Source organism: Trachypithecus francoisi, unplaced genomic scaffold (genome assembly GCF_009764315.1).
Source record: "Trachypithecus francoisi isolate TF-2019V2 unplaced genomic scaffold, Tfra_2.0 Lachesis_group16, whole genome shotgun sequence".
In the NCBI taxonomy this organism is placed as follows: domain Eukaryota; kingdom Metazoa; phylum Chordata; class Mammalia; order Primates; family Cercopithecidae; genus Trachypithecus; species Trachypithecus francoisi.
Genome location: NW_022681461.1, coordinates 87,990,429 through 88,013,313, shown reverse-complemented (window position 1 = coordinate 88,013,313; position 22,885 = coordinate 87,990,429). Strand labels below are relative to the sequence as shown.

The 22,885-nt window shown below is 49.4% G+C and overlaps 1 protein-coding gene across 1 annotated transcript in view; it reads right to left on the bottom strand.

The window, feature by feature from the left end:
- GABBR2 (gamma-aminobutyric acid type B receptor subunit 2) overlaps nt 1–22,885 on the bottom strand; it is a 420,233-nt gene that overhangs the window by 90,318 nt on the left and 307,030 nt on the right. Inside the window, exons 9-11 of the mRNA XM_033238002.1 lie at nt 17,608–17,688; nt 12,739–12,889; nt 9,582–9,714 (exon numbers count right to left, since the gene is read on the bottom strand). Of these exons, the coding sequence (XP_033093893.1) occupies nt 9,582–9,714; nt 12,739–12,889; nt 17,608–17,688 (365 nt within the window). The remainder of the gene's footprint in view (nt 1–9,581; nt 9,715–12,738; nt 12,890–17,607; nt 17,689–22,885) is intronic.

Here is a 22,885-nt window from a genome sequence, read left to right as displayed (position 1 = left end):
CATTGATTTCACGAAGCATGCCTGGCCGGGTGAAGGGCTTTCAATGCCCTTCTGGGGATCAGCATGAAAACGGACACACAACCTCTGCTGGCAGGCCTGCTCTGACAGGTGATGGACGGGAGGACGGGACGCTGTGCTCCGGGTCTCCTTGTTGCCACAGATGCATGTGGGCTTCAGGCCAACAAGTCAGAGGGAGGCGCAAGCTCTGGTGGCTGACTGGACACAGGGCAAGTCACTCTCCTGCTGTCCAAAATGTTCTTCAAGGGCCTTTTATTTCATTCTGACTGCTCATTCCAGATGATCAATAGGGAGGAGGAGGGAAGAAACTCCCAGAGTGCCCCAAAGCAAGACCCAGACCACTGTGAGGTATGAGGTGGGGGAGGTGAGAGGCCTGAGGTCTCCAGGACCCGTCTTGTCTTCTGGGGCAGGGGCGACAGATAAATCCTGAAGTTATAAGACTTTGAAGAGCAGCCTCTAGACACAGCTCTAAAAACCCCATGTTGCTCAGGGTCTTTTGGGTAAGACCTGTACAGAAAATCTTCTCTGGAGTTTAGAGTATAGCAGAGCCTTTCTGGGGGAATGGTGCAGGGGACAAAGGTGACTCGGGACCTGCAGGAGCACTTTGGAACCCAAGTCAGGGCCTAGGGGGCATCTTAGGAGCCTTGGGGGCAAATCAGAGAGAGGTTCCCCCTCTGGGAGGAGAAATTTCTGAAAGGCATCCCCTCTGGGCCCTTTCTGAATGACTCTACTCCTCAAGGCCCTTGAAGCCAATAGACTCCGAGAACTTGGCTCAAAGAGCAGATCACAGGCCAAAATTCAGCTCCTGCCCCTGATGCCAACACCCTTGTGTAGTGCAGAAAGTGCACACTGCCCTTAGCAGCCTTGGCCTGGGTCACAGAACAGTGCAGAATGAGGAAGAGGCCTTTCTTCCTGTTCCCCCACAGCCCCAGAAGGTGCCTCAGGACCGGAGGTTGGGAAGGTTTTGGAAGAGCAGCATTCTCAGATGGGTGGTGGCAGGCAGGGGTGGGGCGTGGTGGGGAGGGGGCTGCTATGTGCCTTCATGCAGCTCTATGGACAGAAGACATGGACGAGTGGGCATCAGGGTCAGAGAGGAAGGACTGAGTGACCACATCATGTGATTGCAGCTGCTGAGAATTCTGTGGGCAAGCATGGTGTATCGTTTAGCACTTCCAGAAATAACTGGAGCTCACTCAGAGGGGTCCCTTATTTTAAGTCTTCCCTGATTTGTCCCTTGCTTCTGGGCCTTACCCACTCCCCTAGGCCTGTCTCTGCCAGTGTACACAACATAGTAAATGGGTACTGTTTGTTTACTTAGGTTTTCCATCTACACTGCCAGCTCCCCAAGGACCATGATCTGTGCCTAGTATGTGCTTGGGAATGTTATCATATGAATGAATGAATTGTGGGAACAAGAGTGCTGAGCAGAGCCACAGGTTGGAGTGGCCTACATGTAGGCTGTCTGGAAGGGAGACCATCATCTACGTATTGACTCAGGAGTCTGGGGACTCCCTGGTTCCCCACTCAGCCCCCTCCTCTGGAAGGCAGTTGGGGGTGGGGAGGCCACTGTCATCAAGCGGGCATCTGTACCCCATCCAGGACTCCAGCTGGCCCAATCAGGCCCTGTGACAGCCAGTCCCTGGGCCCTCTCCCCGAGCTGGTCTGGACCTGCCAGGCAAGGCCACCACCAAACCCTGTGGGTATCTCCTGGCCCAGCCTTCCTGCTGCCTTCTGAAATCACAAAGCACATTACCATGGCCAGCCATGAGAGCCCACCTGCAGAAACAGCCCCAAACCCACGTTATTACATTGCTTTCCTTCTCAACTGCCTCAAAAAGAAATCCCCACGCAACAACAACAACAAAACCCCCCACAGATTTATGGCCTTTTCACTAAAAATGTTTCATTAATTCCTGCCAGACTTGAATTTACTGGGAGGCCAAGTGGTGTTCCTAGGCAGCCTTTACCTTTCTAGTTAGAGTTAGAAAATTCCAGTACCTCTAGGAGGGCAGGAAGAGGACATCACACTCCCCAGCCCAGTGTCTAGGCCTCTCCTGCCCCATCCCTGCCCAGCTGCCACCCATCTGAGCAGGGGGAAGGGGCTGAAGGGGTGCTTCTGGACTCAACCCCCCCCCCCCCCGCCAGCTGTGACAGAACTGCCCTGCTTCCCAAGGTTCGAGGGTGGGGGCCACACTCGGTGTCTTCTACCCCAGGAGCTCCTTCCCTCCCACAGCTGGGCCCCAGGAGACCAGGCTTCTGGTGCTTCCATTTATTTTACACAACCAGTCTCCAAGAGACAAACACAAAAACAAAGCGTCAGGTACTAATCTTCTCCCTGCTCTTCCAAGTGTGGTCTGGGGATGTGGCATCAGCATCCCCTGAGAGTGTGTCAGGAATGTACAGGCCCCCTTCTAGACCTGCTGCATTCCGTCCGGACCCCCAGGTAGCTCAGTGCGCACTGAGTAGCACTGTCTGTGCAAGCAGGAGCTGGCATGGGGGCCACCCTTGGCAGGGGAAGGAGGGTTGGGATAGATAGGAACTGGAAGGAGACAGGGAGGGCCTCTGGGATGCTGGTAAGGCCCTGCTCCTTGATATGGATCCTGGATTCACAGTTGAGTTCAGTTTGTGAAAATTCACTGGGTGCCACGCTTATAATATACATATATTTTTTAGTGGAACAATAGATAAAAGAGTTGGGGTGGTCAGCAAGTAGAGGCAGCTGGGAGGAGCTAAAGCTGAGCCACGCTCTTCTGAGCGTCCCTCAGGGCAGCCCTGGGCCGAACTGGTCAGATTCCAACCACTACACGGCTGCAGTGTCCTCAGAGGTCCCGTCTGTGTCATTCTTACCTCCCTTGCTGCCTGCCCCAAAGCCCCTTTTGGCACTCAAGGTGGCAGAGGCAGCCACCAGCTTGGCTTTGACTTAGGCAGGACCCAAGTCTGTTCCCGCCCCAGTTTTGGTAGAGCAAGGCCACAGAAAGCCAGAGGTTGCCACAGGTACCCACACCAAACCAGCCAGCATCAACTGGTTTTTCCAGCCTCTTCTTTTTTATTCTTTTTAGACAGGGTCTCCCTCTGTCACCCAGGCTGGAGTACAGTGGCACAATTTGGCTCACTGCAACCTCTGCTTCCCGGGTTCAAGTGATTCTCCTGCCTCAGTCTCCCGAGTAGCTGGGACTATAGGCACCTGCCACCATGTCCGGCTAATCTTTGTATTTTTAGCAGAAATGGGATTTTACTATGTTGGCCAGGCTGGCCTTGAACTCCTGACCTCGTGATCGATCCACCTCAGTCTCCCAAAGTGCTGGGATTACAGGCATGAGCCACTGCGCCTGGCCTCCCAGCCCTCTTCATCCCACGTTTACTCTGCTTTATCAGTGTCTGTCTTAATGGCATCCAGAGGTGAACACAATTATCCAGACAGTCCCATCACTCGTTCATATACAATGATAATGGTTCAGATGTATGAAGTCTTACTGTGTGGCAGGCACTAGGTGCTTTACATACATGATCTCATTTAATCCTCACAACCCTATTACTATCATCCCCATTTTACAGAAGAGGAAACAAAGGTTCAGAGATGTTAAATAAGGTAAACAAAGTCACACATTAGGAAGTAGTGCAGCTGGGATTTGAACACAACCAGTCCCACAGCAGAACCTCTCTCTTCGGTGCTACTCCAGTATACTCTGGAGAGGCATCAAAAATGAAATAGACTAAAACCACTGAATTGTACACATTAAAAGGGCAAAATTTATGGTATGTGGATTATATCTCGATTTAAAAGAATCTGAGACAAAAATTTTGGTAATATTGGCTGGGATAAGTGGTTACCACATCCCTAATAACTTAGTTGACTTTTTTTTTTTCTGGTATAAGCCAGCTAATAAAAATCTGAATATTATTGTTTTCTAATGAAACATCTCAGTCATCTTTGTGGTCCAACAGAGCTAGTTTTAAACTTCTTCCCTGCTGCCTAGCAGTGTGTGACAGGGCTTCAGTTTTCTGTTCCTTCAGGTGGGGACAGTGAACTTGGCCTTCTCAGGTGGTCATGAAGGAAAGGCTGCCCCAGCTGAAAGCTGGCCTTGGTGAATCGCAGGGGCTGAGGGCACAGACTCGGGGAGTTCACAGGAAGCTATTGACTAACCCACGCCCAGGAATGCTTCTGAGAGCCCTGTGTGAGGCCCACGCTGGGATCTAAGGTCCACCTGGAGCCTCCTCATCCTGTCTGCAAAGTCCCTTCTTGCTCCTCCCACGCTCAAGCTGGGGTTTCTGCCTCAGATCCACAAGGAAGGCAAGTGCTTTTTCTCTTCCCCACCTGCTGGGCTCCTTGTCTGGGCGGACAGGGGCTGGGATCCCAGAGCCAGGTCAGCTCAGCTGCGGGGGTCCATCCCTTCTCCCCGGCACTAGGGCCCTGGCCCACACCCAGCACCATCCTTGCAGACAGCTCCATGTCCACAGGGGCCACGTTGCTATGGTGACTCCACTACCCACACAGTGTCCAGGGAGACAGCACGGGGTATAGCTGGAGCTGCTCTCAAGACTGGCAGAAACCAGCAGTGACAGGCTGGGAAGATTCTGGAAAGGGTCAGAGAGAGTGGGGGATGGGAACTAAGAGAAACTGCGTCTCTAGCAGTAGCACTGTGTGTGTGTGTGTGTGTGTGTGTGTGTGTGTGTGCACTCACTTCACACACGCACCCACCCTTGACTGAGCAGAGGTGTAGCCCCTAGAGAGGCCTAATCTTGTGACTGCCATAGGTTTCTGCCTGAGGTGGTGTTCATGGTTTCTCACTGTGTTAGGCTGCTACATTGAAATCTAAAAGGGAGAAAAAAGCAGCATGTATATGGCAGCAGAGCAGACAGAACTGTGACTTTGGCTGCACCATGTCTGAACTGGGCCTCATGGTCTACCTTGTCCCCTGTTCTTTACAGAACCCAGTGTGGGACACCAGGAAATTACACTGTGGCAAGGATGCAAGGTGACAAGCTGTGATGCCTGTCCCTCCTCCTACATCCCTCCATGTAGCACTCTCCCTGAGTTCCAGGCGGCTTGTTTGAATCGTCTTGTTTAACCCACACTGCAATCCTGCAGAGGGAAAACTGTTACGCTCATTTTACAGATGAGAAAACTGAGGTTAAGTCACTTGCTGCAGTCAGGAGCTAGTAAGTGGAGGAGGTGGCAGTTGAATGCAGGCTGTTGTTGGAAGATCCGTGATCACTACAACATACGGGCCTACTTCTCCTTGCAGCTCCCTGCTTGGTGGGAGTTTGCGGGGAGCAGCTTTCTAGGTCCGAAGAACAGAATCCACGGCACCAGGTGAAATTCAGGAGCTGCCCACCCTGGAATAGCAGGTGGAACACAATCCAAATTGTACCCACCGGGGACTGGTACTTAGGCCCTAAATTCAAGGGCTTTCACTTCCTCTTCCTGGGCAATATTGAGAATTAGTAAATAAATGGCCCCAGCCCTAACCCATGTACATATTTGTGCTGACCCAATTCGATCCAGGGTAGATAATCCATGCCTTTTCCCCACAGTCATGCGTGTGGCCTCCCCTTTACAGAGCTTCTAAGACAGCCTGACTGCAAATATATTAATTCTCAGGGGCGGCGAGAACTGGGCCCTAGCATCTTTTCGGGCCCTCATCTTCAGAGCCGATGCTGATTTGTAAAGCGCTTTATGATTTATTCATACCAGCCTTCCCCGGCTTCCCAGGACAACCTTCCCCTCACACAAATGAGCGTGACTCCCAGAATGGAATGTGAGGCTTCATTAAAAAGAAAAGCCCTGGGGGTGGGGGATGTCCCTGCTTTTGCTCCCCAACCCCTGGTTGTCGAATTCAGGTCAAACTTGAGAAAGCACCTGTGCTTTCATAGCCTTTGGCTTGTGAACAAGGCGAGATGTCAGGAACTTCTTTCTGGGAAGGAGAGAGTTTCTGAAGGCTGGGCAGCCCTTGATATCTGCTGCAGGAGTTTCTGCAGTGAAGACTGAAATTCAGGCCTGCTGGAGGCATTCCCAGGTGGCCAATAGCAAGTGACGAGGAGATGGGCAGAGTGGCCCTGGGAGGGATTGGGGTCGTGGCAGAACGAGGGTAGGATTTTGCTCCACTGGTTCTCAGCTAGGGGAGCAAGGCAAGCCCCTCGCCTCTCAGGGATGCCACTGAGAAAATGGAGTTGCCAAACTTGCCCCCAGTATCTTTTTTTTTTTTTTCTTTTGAGACGGACTCTTGCTCTGTCGCCCAGGCTGGAGTGCAGTGGCGCAGTCTCAACTCACTGCAACCTCTGCCTCCCGGGTTCAAACGATTTTCCTGCTTCAGCCTCCCGAGTAGCTGGGACTACAGGCGTGCACTACCATGTCCAGTGAATTTTTGTATTTTTAAGTAGAGACGGGGTTTGCCATGTTGGCTAGATTGGTCTTGAACTCCTGGCCTCAGGTGATCTACCGCCTCGGCCTCCCAAAGTGCTAGGATTATAGGCAGGAGCCACTGCACCCGGCCCCAGTACCATTTCCATTACTGTAATCATCATAGTGTCCTAAAACTTGGGGAGGAAGCCTAAGCACAGATGGAAGAGAGAAATCCTCACTTTCCTCATTCAACCTCATCAGGGTCCCTCAGGAGCAACCTTTTATTCAGGCTTCACTACTGCCCAGGAAAGCTGACCATAAATAAATTGTATGCTCATGAAATTGTTACGCATCTCAGGGCATAAAAGCCATGCTGATGTAGGAATATCAGAGACTCAGTGGTCTTCACACTTCCACTAAAACTAGCAAGACTTCCATGTGCTTTGGTCATCATTCTCATGCCAGAAGGCCACACTCTTTTTTTTTTGAGATGGAGTTTTGCTTTTGTGGCCCAGGCTGGAGTGCCATGGCATGATCTCGGCTCACTGCAACCCCTGCCTCCTGGGTTCAAGCGATTCTCCTGCCTCAGCTTCCCGAGTAGCTGGGATTACAGGCATGCACCACTTCACCCGGCTAATTTTGTATTTTTAGTAGAGACAAGGTTTCTCCATGTTGGTCAGGTTGGTCTTGAACTCCTGGCCTTGGGTAGTCTGCTTGCCTTGGCCTCTCAAAGTGCTGGGATTATAGGCGTGAATCACTGCACCTGGCCCCAGAAGGCCGTATTCTTTAGAGAACAACCCCACTGAACCATACCCACAAGGACTTTCGAGCATCTCAGCTTCTTTGTAAGCTGACTCCAGGCACAGTGAAGCCAGGGACTTGCATCTTTTGTATTCACTTTCTTCACTCCCAGAAGGGCAGAATAATGGGAATTATGGGAAGGCCACACTCTTTTGGTCTTTTGGTGGGAATGAGCCAGTTCCAGGCTTGGAGTGAAAAACTCTTGAGTGGGAAGAATGAACCAAGTGACCCTGGAGCACTGGGGTTTGATGGCCATGGAGGTCCCTCCAGGAAAGGAGAGGGGCCTGAGCACACCAGTGACCTCACTACCCCCTCAGTTACTGGGGACTCGACCACATACTTCTCAAGGCACTGCCCAACTGAGGATAAAGTAAGTGTATCTGTAGACTTCTCCCTGGCTAGACAGCTCATGCTCACACTGAAGTTACTGGTAACAGGAACGATTTCTTGATGGTGTGTAACAGTCAGTCCGGTCTAATCATTTGCAGAAATCCGGGGAGCAAAATCCCCTAGACTGTAAGATCTCAGGGGGCTTCCCTCCATGTGCTGTGCCAGAGCAGAGGGACTGGCCCAGATCCAGTCCTCAAAGGCTGGGGTGTGAGTGGGGACTTGCAGCACATTTAAGGGGTCCTTCACTTAAGCGTCCCTCACTGCTAGCCTTCAGCCCTTATCATCCAGCAGTGGGCACACTGAGGCTTGTGAGCAACAAATGCAGCCTAAAGAAGGCTGCTTTGCCAAAAAGGACCCACAGTGCTCTCAATGTCTTGAAAGAAAACAGCACCAACAAAGGAGTGGCTTTTGGATTAATCCACTCAGCACCAATCTTTTGACCATCCCCTCCAGCTCTGGTCTTCCAGGCAGGGGACTGGATGAATTACTGCATCTGGGACTCTAAAGAGACCCAACTGGTTAGCCCCATTTGGACAGATCTTAGTCAATGTCCAGAAATAAATCCCAACTGGTTACTTTATTCTTAAAAATATTTTCAACTGAGAGGTAGTTCCATACAACTATTGTGATTGCTAATACATAACCCCCTTTAAAAAAATTACTAGGGAGGCTGAGGCAGGCTGATCACCTGAGGTCGGGAGTTTGAGACCAGCCTGACTAACATGGAGAAACCCCGTCTCTATTAAAAATACAAAATTAACCAGGCATGGTGGTGGATGCCAGTAATCCCAGCTACTTGGGAGGCTGAGGCAGGAGAATCCTTTGAACCCAGGAGGCAGAAGTTGCAGTGAGCCCAGATCGCACCATTGCACTCCAGCCTGGGCGACAAGAGCGAAACTCCGTCTCAAAACAAAAAACCAAAAAAAACCCTAAAAGGCATTTCTTTGGGCATTAACATTTTTAACATGTTAATTAACTTTAAAAATAATCTTTCTAAAATATAGTAAATAAATTACACTGCTTTGTACTTCATTAAATATATATATATCTCACAGGGATGATACAGCCCCCTTGGGGGCAACTGTTGGTTCTTGAATGTGAAGAAACATTACTCTTGTTAATGTATAAACCATATATATATATGTGTGTGTGTATATATATGTATAATGTATATACATATATGTATAATGTATAAACCATATATATGTGTGGTGTATATATATATAGTACACAAACAGATATACATTATATTTCTGGTATTAAACTTTCATAAGAGGAATCATTAGGAAAAAATGTCTAAAAATGTTCCTTAGAGGAACAATAAGGAAAAAACCATTCAAGAAAACACCACTTAAATAGAAAATAACAATTACAGCTTTTACCATATAACTCAAAGTCAGACATACAAAGATCTATCGTCATATTCTTTGATGGTTTTTGAGGTAGAGGGGAGGATCTGTTCCTTCTTAAACGATCCTGACCCTGACTCTTACCCTTGGTGCTGATGCTTTCCTGGATGATAACTTTTTTCCCTCCTTTTCTGTGTTACTCTGTCATTTCTCAGTGGGCTGTCTTCTAACGGTGGCCTGGTAAGTCCATTATCTTTTTTTTTGAGACAGGGTCTTTCTCTCTTTCCCAGGCTGGATCACAGTGATGAGATCACAACTCACTGCAACCTTGATCTTTGGGCTCAAGCAATCCTCCCTCCTCAGTCTCCTGAGAAGATGGGACTACAGGTGTACACCAGCATGCCTGGCTAATTTTTTTGTATTTTTTGTAGAGACAAGGTTTCACCATGTTGCCCAGGCTGGAAGTCCATCATCTTAACTTTACAGGCAGTACTTATACCCAATGCTGGCCTGACAGCAACACCATTCTTCCCTGTTGAGTTGAAGAACTACTAAATGGGTTGTTCCCTGCCTGTTCATGTATTTTCATGTATTTCTGGGTTTGCATCTGTGTTTTTGATGACTGAGGTCACCAAGGAAACTTTCTATCATATGCCACTGGCTTATGCAGAATGACTTACGGTGCAAAGTGTTTCAAAAGTCTTTTCAGAGACAAAGGATCCATCCAGGCCAAAGAGAAATATGGACGCATAAGAGAGCATCCCTCCGAGGATGATAAGGTTGTTCATGTATGGACTCGACATCTTTATCAGCCTGACAAGAGAAAGAGACAATAGATTTAACACAACTGTTAATTTAGTTATTCCTTCAACAGGTATTTTCCAAATGCCTGCTAGATATATATTGTTGCTCAGGCTAGAGGGGAGAGAGAGAAACGGAAAGGTGCCACGGGGCCCCAGGGGACACATCAGCAGGAAGGCCCAAATTTCTAGTCAGATTTTCCCCAGCACCCGGGTGCTCACCCTGGAACCTTCCCCTTCCAGAGAAATAACGAAAAGCTCTGTTTCCTCTACCCCCTTCCCACCTACTGTCTGTCCTTCACTAAAAGGCCTCAGACAACGATACATTTCTAATTGTTGATTTCCCTGCCTCCTTTGTCAAGTTCACCCATTACTTCCCCAGGGACAGCTTGTCACATCAGCTTCTTCATCCATTAATTTTCAGTTTAAACAAAAGCATTAAGTCGACAGGTTTTTTTTTTTTTGGACTGGGGCTGAGAACTCCTGTCAAATCTAGAGAACGTGACATGTAACTTCAGCCACGTTCCCCATAGTGAGGAGAAAGTCCCACACCACACTCCCCAGCCCTGAGTGAACTGTGTCAGGGAGGCCCAACTGTGAGTCTGAGGGCTGCTTCAGAAAGCTCACACTGTTCTGTGCACAAAGACAGCCACACATGTGGGCAGGACTACCTCTCCAGTCAGCGGGTGACAGAGGTAGACACCAGAGTCCCCATCCCACCCACTACCCTTGTCTTCACTAGGCTGCGGTGGGGAGCAGGGAGCATTCTTTATACTTCCAGACTCTGCATCTTTCTCTGTCATTTCCTCCTGGAACCCCGTGGTGACCCCCAGCTGCCCAGCAAGCCAGGGTCATCGGTGGGCTGGTAGGTACCTGGCTCCCCCAGCACAATCAGCTTAGAAGGGCTTCAGGTTTCAGGCGCCCTGTGGTTGAGGGGCTCTTCTGCAGACTGTAATTACGACCAATTGTTCCCCAACACTTTCCTTTGCATTCTGCAATTCTGTTAACCCTTCACATTTTAAACATGCAGTATGTCAAAGGGAGAGGGAAATAAGAAGCCTGCTGCTCTTCCTCTGTGGACGGCACGCTGGCTTTCAAGTTGGGAGCATGGGGTCCAGGGCTTAGACTTGGCCACTCCATAAAAGTGACACCTTGCCAAGTCACTTAGCCTGCCTAAATTTCCTCACCTGTACATGAGATAACTGATCCTGTTAACTAGGACACACGTGAAGCTGAGATGACCCTGGAGGTCCTTTTGTAAACCACCAACTACTTAGGTGCCTCCATTCTTATTACTACAGCAGTCAGGGGAGGGGAGAGCTGGGGGTTGGGGCAGGCTTCCCAGAGGAGGTGGGCCTTATAGGACAGATTTAGGAAGAGAGAAGTAGGGGGAGGGATTGGGAACCATAGCAATATTTGTTTTCTATCTTTCTGCAGATTTTAAATAGCCAAGCCAGTTAAAAAACAAAACAAAACAAAACAAAAACTTCACCTGGATGCCGGCCTCTTTGAAAGAGTCATGGTAACTTTCCCCCAGGAGGCCAAGAGGGGGTAGTTAAGGAATTCAATGAGTTTAGTCTTATCATGGGGCAACTTGCTGTCCTGATGGGACTTCTCGAGGCATCTGGGGTGTCAATCTAATTTTGAGAGCTGACTATGTGCCCAGGCCTGTGCCAAGTGCTAAGAGGTATGCTCAGCATTTAAGGTTTTTATGGAGTGGGCAAATGTTGCCTCACTTTTTTTGTGTGGCAGTAGATGTGCTATTTGTTGTAAGTAAAATAAAATAACAGGAGACGAAAACTCTTTTCTGTTTTTCAGGAAATAGGTTTGACCTAAGCAATTGCTATCAAAAAAAGCCAAACAACAACAAAATAACCCTGGACACAGTAGCTCATGCCTCTAATTCCAGCAACTTGGGAGGCTGAGGCAGGAGGATCACTTGAGGCCAGGAGTTTGAGAAAAACCTAGGCAGCATAGTGAGACTCTGACTCTAAAAAATAAATAAATAAATAAAATTAATTAATTAATTAAAAAACCAAGCACACACACACAAAAGTCTAGAGCCTCCAAATTCCTTATTTGCAAGCAGGAGAAAGTAAAAAGTCTCACAAACCAACAAAACTGTTTTCTTCAGAATCAGGCTTGTTCCTGACAGCCCATGAGTTCATGCAGCGTAGCTTCTGCGCACCATGGCAGAGCCATGGAACCATGTAGGTGGTCACGGTGGCTGTCCCCATGATGGCCCACGCTCTGCACCCCTGCTCATTCCACCAAAAGGCTTGGGGCTGGGTTAAGGGATTTGCTATGGACACCAAAGAAGCAAAACGCACTTGGTGAAAACCACACCGCCTGGAGTGGCAGCCAGTTCTACCCATGACTGACCAGAATAACTCAGTCAGCTTCTCTCCTCTGGAGAATTAAGGGCATGTGGTGGGGAAAAGAAATTAAGACAAGAAACCAGGGAGACAGTCTGCCATGAGTGGACAGCAGCACTCCGTCCCTGAACTTCAGGGCTCTTCTCTGTGATATGAGGAGTTATCTGGAGGGCCATACGGGATGATGGAAGGGAGGGCTTCCTGGCCATAATGAACTGTACCAAAGGAAATCCTTTTCACTGGACTTTGTGACCTCCTTCAGTGGTGATTCCCAGCGATGCTAGGGGATAGGGGCAAAGAAGTCTGGGGAATTCTGTCTTCTCTCTCTCTCCTCCTGGACCTCCACAAAGTACAGGAGTATATCCAAAGCTCTGAGAAGGCCCAAGGATTTGGACTCTTCGATTTTATTTAACTTCCTCAAACTTCTTTGACTACACTCCTGTGCAACTACCAGCAGCCCTGCCTCTGTGTGTGTGTTCGCCTGCACCTACTCATACACATGTAACACCTACAACATCCTAGCAACTGAGTAACGCTTTGGGAAACTCTGCCCTGCAGACTTCCGTGGCCCTGGGGAATCTGTCATGTGGCACTCCTATACTGTGTCCACAGGCTTGTCAATTCAGAAAGTGGTATCACGGAGGAGGACCAGTGTGGCTTACTTCTGATTCCGGTTCTTGATGTTGAAGAAGAGAAAAGCACTGGCCATGATCATCCCGAGGATGGTGAGGGCAGAGAGGATGCTGTAGAGAGGTAGGGAGATCTTCCGCAGCTGCTCCAGGATGATGGTCTTGTCTTTTGGTGGTTCGGATCCTAGAGGATCAAGAGAAGACATCAGTGAGACCCAGTGCAAGTAATTCCCCGAGAACACCTTAGTGTCCCTGACATCCAGCCAGGCCCTGTGCACAAACTCTACACAAGGCACATCTATCTACTGGGTGAGGCAGATCCAGCAGTTGGCCAGTCTGCCCAACAGGGAGCCTGAGCCAGGACTTATTTCTTTCTCTAAATAGAATCAATAAAGGATTTGTGATGCATTTAATAGCCATTAGAAGACTAGAATTTGATTTGGTCTAATTACACTGTTGAAAAACTATCACCATTTATTCCCCAAGGTAACAACGGCCTGGAAGCACAGGGCTGGGTGATGTGAGTGGGCACCACCGGGTGCCTTTGGGGATGAAGAACTTGGCTTTGGCCTCAAGATCTCTGCTCCTACACATACGCAATAAATGATCCCTCCTCAACAGGATGGACACCTTGCCTGTTGGTTCCATGGTGACACATATGTGTTTTGGCTGTGGAATTTCTGCTTGAATATCATTGTGTTTTAAAAGCTCTATCTGGCTTTCTGTTTCCATAAGACTCTGAGTCACTGTGGGAGGCAGAAGCTACCTTCCTCTCCCTGTGGTGCCAGAACTGGCCTGGAACTGTGGGATTCCATTTCTCTATGTGACTGCAGAGATGTGCTGCTCATTCTTCAAGAGCACCAGGAACTTGGGGGAACCCTGAGGGTTTCAGAGCAAATCCATCTTTCAGTCTGTTTTAGTTTTAGCAGGCACAGACTGGTTTGGGATGAGGGATTCAGGGACTCCCCCAGCTTCCTGCAAATCCCTCTTTCTTAGCTGCTATTTTAGGTCAGGTTTCTGCTGTGGAATTGTGAAACTTCAGGGCTTTTCTCTCCAGTAGGGGTATGTGGAATCAGCCAGATGTTACAAAGTAGCCAAGCCTGGGAATCTGGGAGCCCCATCAGGGTCCCAGTTATGCCTCTCTTCTTGGGAGCCAAGCAGGAAAGGGGCAGATGTGGCAGCAGGGAGTGAGAACTCCCCGGACCGTCTGTGTTTAAAACACTGCTAGCAAGTTCAAATGTGTTTAGAAATATTCAGTGGCTTTGGCTGAACGCGGTGGCTCATGCCTGTAATCCCAGCACTTTGGGAGGCCAAGGCGGGTGGGTCACTTGAGGTCAGGAGTTCAAGATCAGCCTGGCCAACATGGGAAAACCCCGTCTCTACCAAAAATACAAAAATAGCTGGGTGTGCTGGTACACACCTGTAGTCCCAGCTACTCGGGAGGCTGAGGCAGGAAAATCACTTGAACCCAGGAGATGGAGGCTGCAGTGAGCCAAGATTATGCCACTGTACTCCAGCCTAAGTGACAGAGTGAGACTCCATCTCACAAAAAAAAAAAAAAAAAAAAAGAGAGAGAGAAAGAGAGAGAGAGAGAGCGAGAAACATTTGGTGGATTAAGAGTTTGAACCATCTAAGAAATTTAGGGAAGTTGCCAGGTTTGAAAACGGCGAGGAACCTGCTGGCGTGGTTAATGTGAAGCCGTAAGCAATTCCATGTAAAGTAACATTTATAAGAAAAGTGGCATCAAGGGCCAAAAGTCTGGGCTAAAGCAGACACAAGGAGATGGAGGTAAAATCATTTCTTGCTTCCAGAAGTGAAAGTTCACCATCTGGAAGCTTCTTCCCCCTCTGTCCATCATCCTTCCCCAAACACCTGACTCAGGTGCCTTCTGGCTACCAAATGCAAGAACAGTCCTGGGGTGTCTGTGAGTTCCTGGCTGGAAACAAGTCCCGCTCTGGACACTGATAAAGAAGACTGAGGTTTGGTTCACAGGTAATATGATCACTACTGGGTTTGGAGCCCACTGCGTAGAAACAACTCCAGAAAATTGACAACAGACAAGAGAAAGTTGTCTCCTTCTTACTCCTTCTTCTCTTCTTGCAAAATGATGGCTCTACAAGGGGTATCTTAAGACTTTGTGGACACCAAATGCTTGGTTTATCATGAGTATTAGTAACAGCAGAAGTCCTGAGTTTTCCTTCTTGCTTTTCATCTGGTCCATTCATTCATTATTCATCCATTCATTACCATTCACTCATTCATTCATCATTAATGATGATTAATCACAATTAATAATCAACTGCCATCTGTCAGGCTGGGATTGAGCACCAATGATACAAAGATGAAAAATACACTGTCCCTGTCTTCAGGGAACTTACACACTAGCCATATGAAAAAAGAGAAAAGTACTAATAAGCAATCCTATTTATTGAATGCCTATGACAGTCTAAGCAAGATATAGAGATTTTCCCACTTGATCCACCCAACGGCCTCATGCGGAGTTAAGATTATTCCCATTTGACAGAGGGGGCAATGATTTTCTAGGTGTTACGTGACTCTTACAGCTAGTAAGTAGCAGGATTTGAACTCAGATCTGCCTAACCCTGAAGCTTGCGCTCTAACCACTACACAAACTGCTGCCAGTGGCGCTGGGGTCCAGGCGATGTGATAACATCAGACAGGACGCCTGAGCAGGGAGCAGAGTGCAGTCCTGCCTGCCGGAGTCAGGAAATGCTACAGAAAGGAGGCGACAAAGGAGCTGAGTCTCGAAGGATGAGTGGAGTAGTTGGCTGTCGGCCAGGAAGATGAGAAGGAAAGGGCATCCTGGGCAGGAGGCGCAGCATGAGCCAAGGCCCAGTGGTGTTTCAGGACAGTTGAGGAACTATAAGCAGTTTAGTTGGGGGGATCTGAGAGAGAAGACAGAGAAGGGAGGAAGGGTCCTTTTATGGAAGAGTTGGGGCCACAGCTCAGAGTGAGGTCCCCTCTCTCTGAGCAGTGGGGACGTGCGAGGCTCTGAGCAGAGGTGGCTTCTTAAGCCTGCCATGACAGCAAGGGCACTTTGACTGCTGAGGGCAGAATGGACTTGAGGAGGAAAGGCTAGCAGAGCGGTGAGAAGCCTCACTGGGGGCTGGTACAGGGGTCTGAGTGAGAGCGGAACTCAGGCCAGGTGTGGATAGAAGGCCTGGGCTCTGCCCTGAACTGCCTGGCCTCTGTGTTCGGAGGCTGATTATTCATGGTCTGGGTAGTGGGGAAGGTCTGAGAAACAGGGAGTAGGCCTGGCACAGCTGCTTCCTGTGTTCTCTCAGCCTGGGGGCACAGCCTGGGGCTGAAAGGCAGGGCCTGGGCATCACCAATGAAGACCTGGTTCCCTCTGACTGTTGTTTAGGAACTGTCCTGGCTACTGGTCCCTGCCCCACCAAATTCGTGTTTTTCCTCTCTGTTGTGTTTTGTGTCTTTTATTTATTTAGCGCTTCAATCTTCTTTCCAATTTGCAAACCCAGAGTCCTTGTTCAGTAAACCCCGATCTCCCCAGTCCGAGAGCAGACAGGCCGATCTTGGGGACCAGGGCTCTGGTGGTTAGAACAGGCTGTGTGAATTTGGGGAGTCACCCTTGAGGTAATATGTGATGATATGTCCGGTGACAGCTCCCTCCGTTGGGATAGGGAGGCTCACCTGAGTGTGGAGACCACTCTGGTTTTCAGAGGCTGACTGGAGTTTTGCTTTGCAATGTTCTCAAGGCCGAATCCCTCAGGTCCAGTGGAAATATAGGAACATGACAGAGTCTAATCAAAGGGTTTGTGGAAGAGCCTTCTCTGGTGCCCTAGCTTTCAAGAAGGAAAGTAAAAGCTCCTGGCACAGAAAGCCAATTTCTGCTGACCCAGTGGAATCAAAGTAACAATACCAGGGTGCTATGGATGTGGCAGCTTTCTCTATTGCTATTCAGTGACTAGACTGTTTGTCCATCCATCCATCCATCCACTGTCCACCTGTCTACTCATCCACTTACCCTCCTACCCATCTATCTATCCGCTTACCCATGCATCCAACCATCCACTTGATCAATTCATCCAGTCATCTACCCAGCCATCTGTCTACCCATCTACCTGTCCATCTATCCATTCACCCACCCACCGACCCACCAACCTATGCATCTATCCATCCATCTGCCCATTCACACACCCATCCATGCATCCACCCTACCATCCATCCATCCATCCATCCATCCATCCATCCACCCACCCACCCACTTGATCAATTCATTTTGTCATCAGATACCACCAAGTCTCCAACATGCGTCAGACCTTGGCAGGTGCCAGGAATTTAAAGTCAAATAGGATCCAGTCAGGGACTCATAGCTGAATCACCTAGTAATATCAATGTAAAGTGACAGTGGCCATAGGAGAGGCAGAGGAAAAAGACTGCGGAAGCAAAGAGAAGGCAGTCATTAGCTCAGTTGAATGGTAATTAAGGAAGACTGCACAAAAGAGGTGTCATCTGAGCTGGTTGTAGGAGCTGAAGAGGAGTTCTCTAGCAGAGGAGAAGAAATAATCTTCCAGGAAAAGCAGTAGATAGACAGGCCTTATTGCCAACCCAGTCAAACCCTTTGCCAGAGAAGATAGACCTAAATTTAACAGGGCTACATTTAAAAAGAATTAATCCTGACCATCCAATGGTTTAAACACCTCAGTGCGCACTTCATACAAACTCTAGTGACCCACTCCAGGTACTGGAGCCTGTACAAGTGATTGGAGCCCTATGCTCAGTGATTGAGTATATGTGTTGAGGATGTATCCTTGACCCCAAAAAGCCAAGGATGCTGAACTTGTCCCTAACCCTTAGACAATGTCCAGGCTTGGGAACAATTGGGCAGGCCCCCTCCTTTGAGAAGCTCAACTGCCTTACCTTGGAACCTGATGGTGTCATTGATGATCTCCAGTGTGTCGGCCACAGCGTTGTACTCTCCCACCTTCACCTCCCTGCTGTCTGTGGGGAGCAAGAGACAGTGACCAGTTAGACTGGGACTTGGGTTTGTGTCTGGGTGCTCCTATTCCAGCTCTTGCTCCCCTCACAGGCCCTGGGTATATTCTTGCAGGCTTCCCTTTCTCCAATGCCTCTTCTGGTTAGAATCACAAAACTTCTAACCTGATCTAGGCTGGAACATTCTCTCGTACTGTCTCTGTCTCATCAACTGGTTGTCCATCCTTTGCTTCACACCTCAAAGATGGGGAGCCCAGGCTCCCTACAACTGTACTCTGTCTGGTATCAAGTTCTTCCTGGCCACTGAGCTGAACTGTCTCCCTGTAACATTTCCCCTGCTCTACTGGCTCTGCCCTCTAGAACCACACAGATCACTTTTGCTCCATCTTCCCTAGGATAGGCCCAGATACTCGAAGACAAAGACAGGTCATTCTGCTGACATCACCCCCCAACTCCTCTTTACAGAGCAGCACTTCAATCTCCCCGCTCCTCCATCCCGACCCTTCCTTGGGCCACATTCCACAGAGTCAGTCTTTCTGTAGGGTGTAGACCCAAGGACTGACCAATGCACTTTAGGCATGATTTGGTCAGCAGCAAGTAGAGGGCACCATCCCCTCCCTCATTCTGGAGTTCACGTTGCTATTACATGCATCCTCAGGTAGAATTAATACCTTTCAGAAGCCACATTGCTCTGCTGTGTCATACTAAGCACAGTCTCCTACTGCCCTTGGCTCCTTGCACTTGTTCAGTGTGTTTTTAAACCCAAGTGATACATTCAAATTTACTCTCATCCTTCTTGCAGTTCTTGGTGGGTTTAGTTTATTGTTTTGGTCATCGTGAAGGATAAAGATGGTGAGGACTGGCCCAGAGTGGTGGTAGAAGAAATGGAGAGGGGGATCAGATTTAAGCAAGGTTTCTTTTTTCCAGGTAAAATCAGGACAATTGAGCGATCAAATGGGAGATGAAAAAGAGGGGCACCAAGGTCATCCGAGGTTCTGGTGGGGATGAGGAGTTTCAGTTCCCATCCCTGAGTGGGGAACCCAGGAGAGGGGTTCAGATACAAGGGTAAGAAGAACGAGTTCCATCTTGGATGTGCTGAGCCTGGGGTGCCTGTGGAGCATCAAGGCAGAGATGCTTTTGAGTCTAGAGCCGAGGGGAGAGGTATGGCTAGGGGGTGAGCTGGAGTCATTGGCATGGAAGCTGGGAATTGGAGTCAGAGGCAGGAATGAGACCCCCAGGGAAAGTGAGCCAAGTGAGAAGAGGAGAGGACCAAGTGCAGACTCTGGAGGAGCCCTGACCCCTGGGGTGGGCAGAGCAGAGACTGGGAAGGGGTGGCCAGGACGCAGGAGCAGGGTGCTGGGAGGGAGTGGGCACCTTAGAAGCCAAGGAAAGGCACACCTTCACCACTGGCCGCAGTGCCACATGCCACAGAGAGGCTGGGAGAAGCCCCTTGAGCAGGGTCTGAGGATCTGGCATCTGGGAGGATACCGGTGATCATGGATGAAGCAGATTCAGGGGAAGGTTGTGGTTAGAGGGATGGAACAAGGGGCAGTGAGTTTGAGGGCAGAGATAGGACCCCCAGGGAAGAGCAGGCTTGAGAAGGGTGGGGAGCAGGGAGGAAGGGCTGGGGGTATTGACCAAGCCTCTATAGTGTGCTGGATCGGTGCTATTTTATGTACACTTTCTTACCTAGCTAAAACAGTGTGTGGAGTAGGTGGTCTCAGTCCCACCTTAAAGACAAGGAGACGGAGGCTCAGACAGCTTGTGGCTTTGCCCAGGACCCCAGTGGTAATAAGAATAGAGCCCAGACTCAAACCCTGGACATTTTCCATAGCCCATACTCGTCCCTGACAGGGGGCTGCCTCAGTGGGATTCCCGAGAGGTGACAGTTTGTGCAGAGTGCCCACTCCACGGACCACCTGTGCCTCCTGAATGTGGGAAGCACAAAGAGAAGGATCATCCACCCATCCCCAGACGAAGGCTTCTGTCAAGTGCGGGTGGGAGCTGCGGACCCTGGCCAGCAAAATGCCTAGAGGTTACATAGGAATTCCAAGGCGCACCCTGAGGAAATGCCTCCTGGGGCTCTAGCTCTAAGTGAATTTCTTTGCAGAAATGCAGGTGCACTGCTGGTCCCTTAGAAACATTCAGAAAACAGAACAGGGAATCCCCTGGGCCACACTTCTGCCTGTGTTCCTCTGACTGTGGGTGGTGGAAATGGGCTGTAAAAGTCACTTCCTTCTCCCCACAAGGGTCCCCGCCATTTAGGGGGCATCACACTGTGCAAGCGGCTGTCGCTTGCCTGGGTCATCCGGCCCCTAAATGTCACATTAGCAGAATCTGCTGCGGGCTCCAGCATCCCTGCACTGGCCTTTTGAAGTCCTGAGCCCTGCAGATGCCCCAATCAGGTCCTGCTGCTCAGAGGAGGCCCTGATTTATTTATTTGATGCAGGGAGGCAGCGCATGAAATATGCAGGTTGATCAGAATCAATCATCAAGAGTGGGGAATGGTGTGGCTGGCACCCTACCGCACCCCGGCCACACAGCCTGCCCCTCTGACTCACACGCCCTGCTGTATGCACCGTCCCATGGCACTGAAATAATACTCAGCTTCCCACTGACCGTAATCATCATAATCTCTCCCTGGGGGCAGTGTTGGAGGCTCACAGGCGCTTCACAAGTTCCTGCATTTAATGCTCACGGCAAACCATGAATTGGGCATAATTCATCCTGGTCTAAAGAGGCAGGAGGAGCCTCAAATAGGTTAAGTACCCACTCAGAGCCACACGGCTTAGCAGTGACCCAGCGGGCAACTGAACATGGGCCCCCTAGTTCTGAATTCAGCATACTTTTACCCCCATACTGAGCAGGGCTGCCAATCATTCAGCCCACATTTGTTGAGTGCCTATTGCGTGCCGGGCTCAGCTCATGGTATTTCATGGTAAAGAATCTCTCAAAAGCAGCACTGCAGGTGGTGGGAAGTTAAAGTCATTCCCATGTCCTCGAGCCAGGTGGCCTTGGACATCCTGGATGCTGGAGAGATGTCTATACTAAATCCTCTAGTTTTATCATTTCATTCATTCATTCAACAAACATTACTAGACACCCATTATGTGCCAGGCTCTGTGCTAGGGGCCAGAGATATAGAGTTTTTTCTGTTTTTAATCATAATTGCAGACCTTGCATGACTGTATCTGTAAACTGGGAACTTTAGAATTGATAAGAGGGTTAAAAACGAGAATATATGCCAAGTTCCTAGCTTGGAACCTAATTCATGGTAAGTGTCCAATAAACTATGGTTATTTTATTCATGATGAAAGTAACTATGGGCTCTATGTGAGGTCCCCAAGCACTCTTCATATTTTCTTCCTGCCATCTGTTCACTACCATGGTTCCTCCACTTGGGAGGTAGCTTTCCCTCCCTTTACCAAGTTAACCTGTCCAAGCCCTACCCGCCTCTTCCAGGAAGCCTTCCCTGAGTACTGTTCCTCCCATCCCAGTGTCCTAGTTGCTGTGGACTCAGGGCTCCGTGCATGACAGCTCTTCATGTTGAAGCCATGTCCTATGTGTGTCCAGGGCTTCTGATTCCTGCTGGTCAGCCTTGCTTCTGTTGTCCCAGGCAGTATAAAGTCTCATCCCCTGCACTTTGCTCAGGGTGCCTCCCGGGTCTGCAGATGGAAGGACTGTGTCCCCTGTATTCTTGAATTCACCCACAGTCCAGCCAGGTGGTGACCATGATAGGCACACAGCCCTCTCAGCTCTTGGGCTTGTTGTTAACTCCTGTGCAAACAAGGTCAACTGGTCCATATCCAGTCTGTATCCAATCTTATTTGGGGTGTAATAACTGCCATGGGTAGACTTGTCTTCTCACGTGGTTCTGGCTCCAAACTGGGGGAGCCAGAATGTGTCCTTTAGAATTTGATTGTTGTTGAAAATACGCACACTGAGACACAATGTATAACTTTCGGGGATGAAACAAAAGATGATCTTGGCTCAACAAAAATCAAAGATTTCTATAAACGTACTTAATTATAGGACCCCCCTCCCAAACTCAGGCATAGGAAAGAGCTAGGAGACAGGAGCCTCAGAGCTGATGCTGGCTTTGCGGTCACTCTGTGAGTAGCCCTGGGGAAGTCCCATCCCCTACCTGGATCTTGCTAAGTGAGGGGGTTGCAAGGGAGATCTCTGTGGCCCCCAACTCCTGTTCAATGATTCTGCAACTGCTTGGAAAGGTCCTCCTCAAGCTAAAACCTGTTCTGTGTGACTTCCCCTCGTGGGACCTGGCTCTGTGCTGGGGCCCCAGGTCACTTTGGCTCCTGCTCCTGACTGTCCTTCAGACTTGGAACCTGGCGACCACAGGTCTCAACTCTCCTCTTCCCCAGGATGAACAGCCATTCCTCAGGAAGTGATTTTTCACTTTCACCCCATCCTAATCTGCTTCCTCTCCCTCTCCCAGCAGCACCTCTCAGCAGCACAGAACAGAGACGGACTTTGTGCTCTACTGTCACAAACAATATGCCCTTGCCACATTTTTCATACATTTAGTTAACTGACCTTCGTTTTGAGATGTTTAACAGGCCAGGTGGACACTGAGCAAATACCCTGGGGTGTAATAACTGCCAGGGGTAGATGTGTCCATGATCTAGGCAAACTGGCCCAAGGGCAACAGCTAAGTACCTGAGGGGACCCAGGTCATATACAACAGGCTGTCGGCCCCGGGGGCGCCTTTTCTCTTCTTCTTGGCGACCTCCCTCAGGTCCTTCAGAATTCATCTCGGGGCCAGGCGCGGTGGCTCACGCCTGTAATCCCAGCACTTTGGGAGGCTGAGGTGGGCAGATCATGAGGTCAGGAGTTCAAGACCAGCCTGGCCAACATGGTGAAACCTCATCTCTACTAAAAATACTAAAATTAGCCAGGAGTGGTGGCACGTGCCTGTAATCCCAGCTACTTGGGAGGCTGAGGCAGGAGAATTGCTTGAACTTGGGATGGAGGTTGCAGTGGGCTGAGATTGTGCCACTGCACTCCAGCCTGGGTCACAGAGCAAGACTCTATCTCAAAAAAGAAAAAAAAAATTAATCTCAGATGCCACTGCTTTCAGATATCCTTCGTAGTTTCTGCCAGGTAGACCTGAGTGCCCTCCTCTGAATGCCCACAGCTGCCTGTGCCATCCCTTATCACGCATCGCACCTTGCTGTTGTCTGTGTCT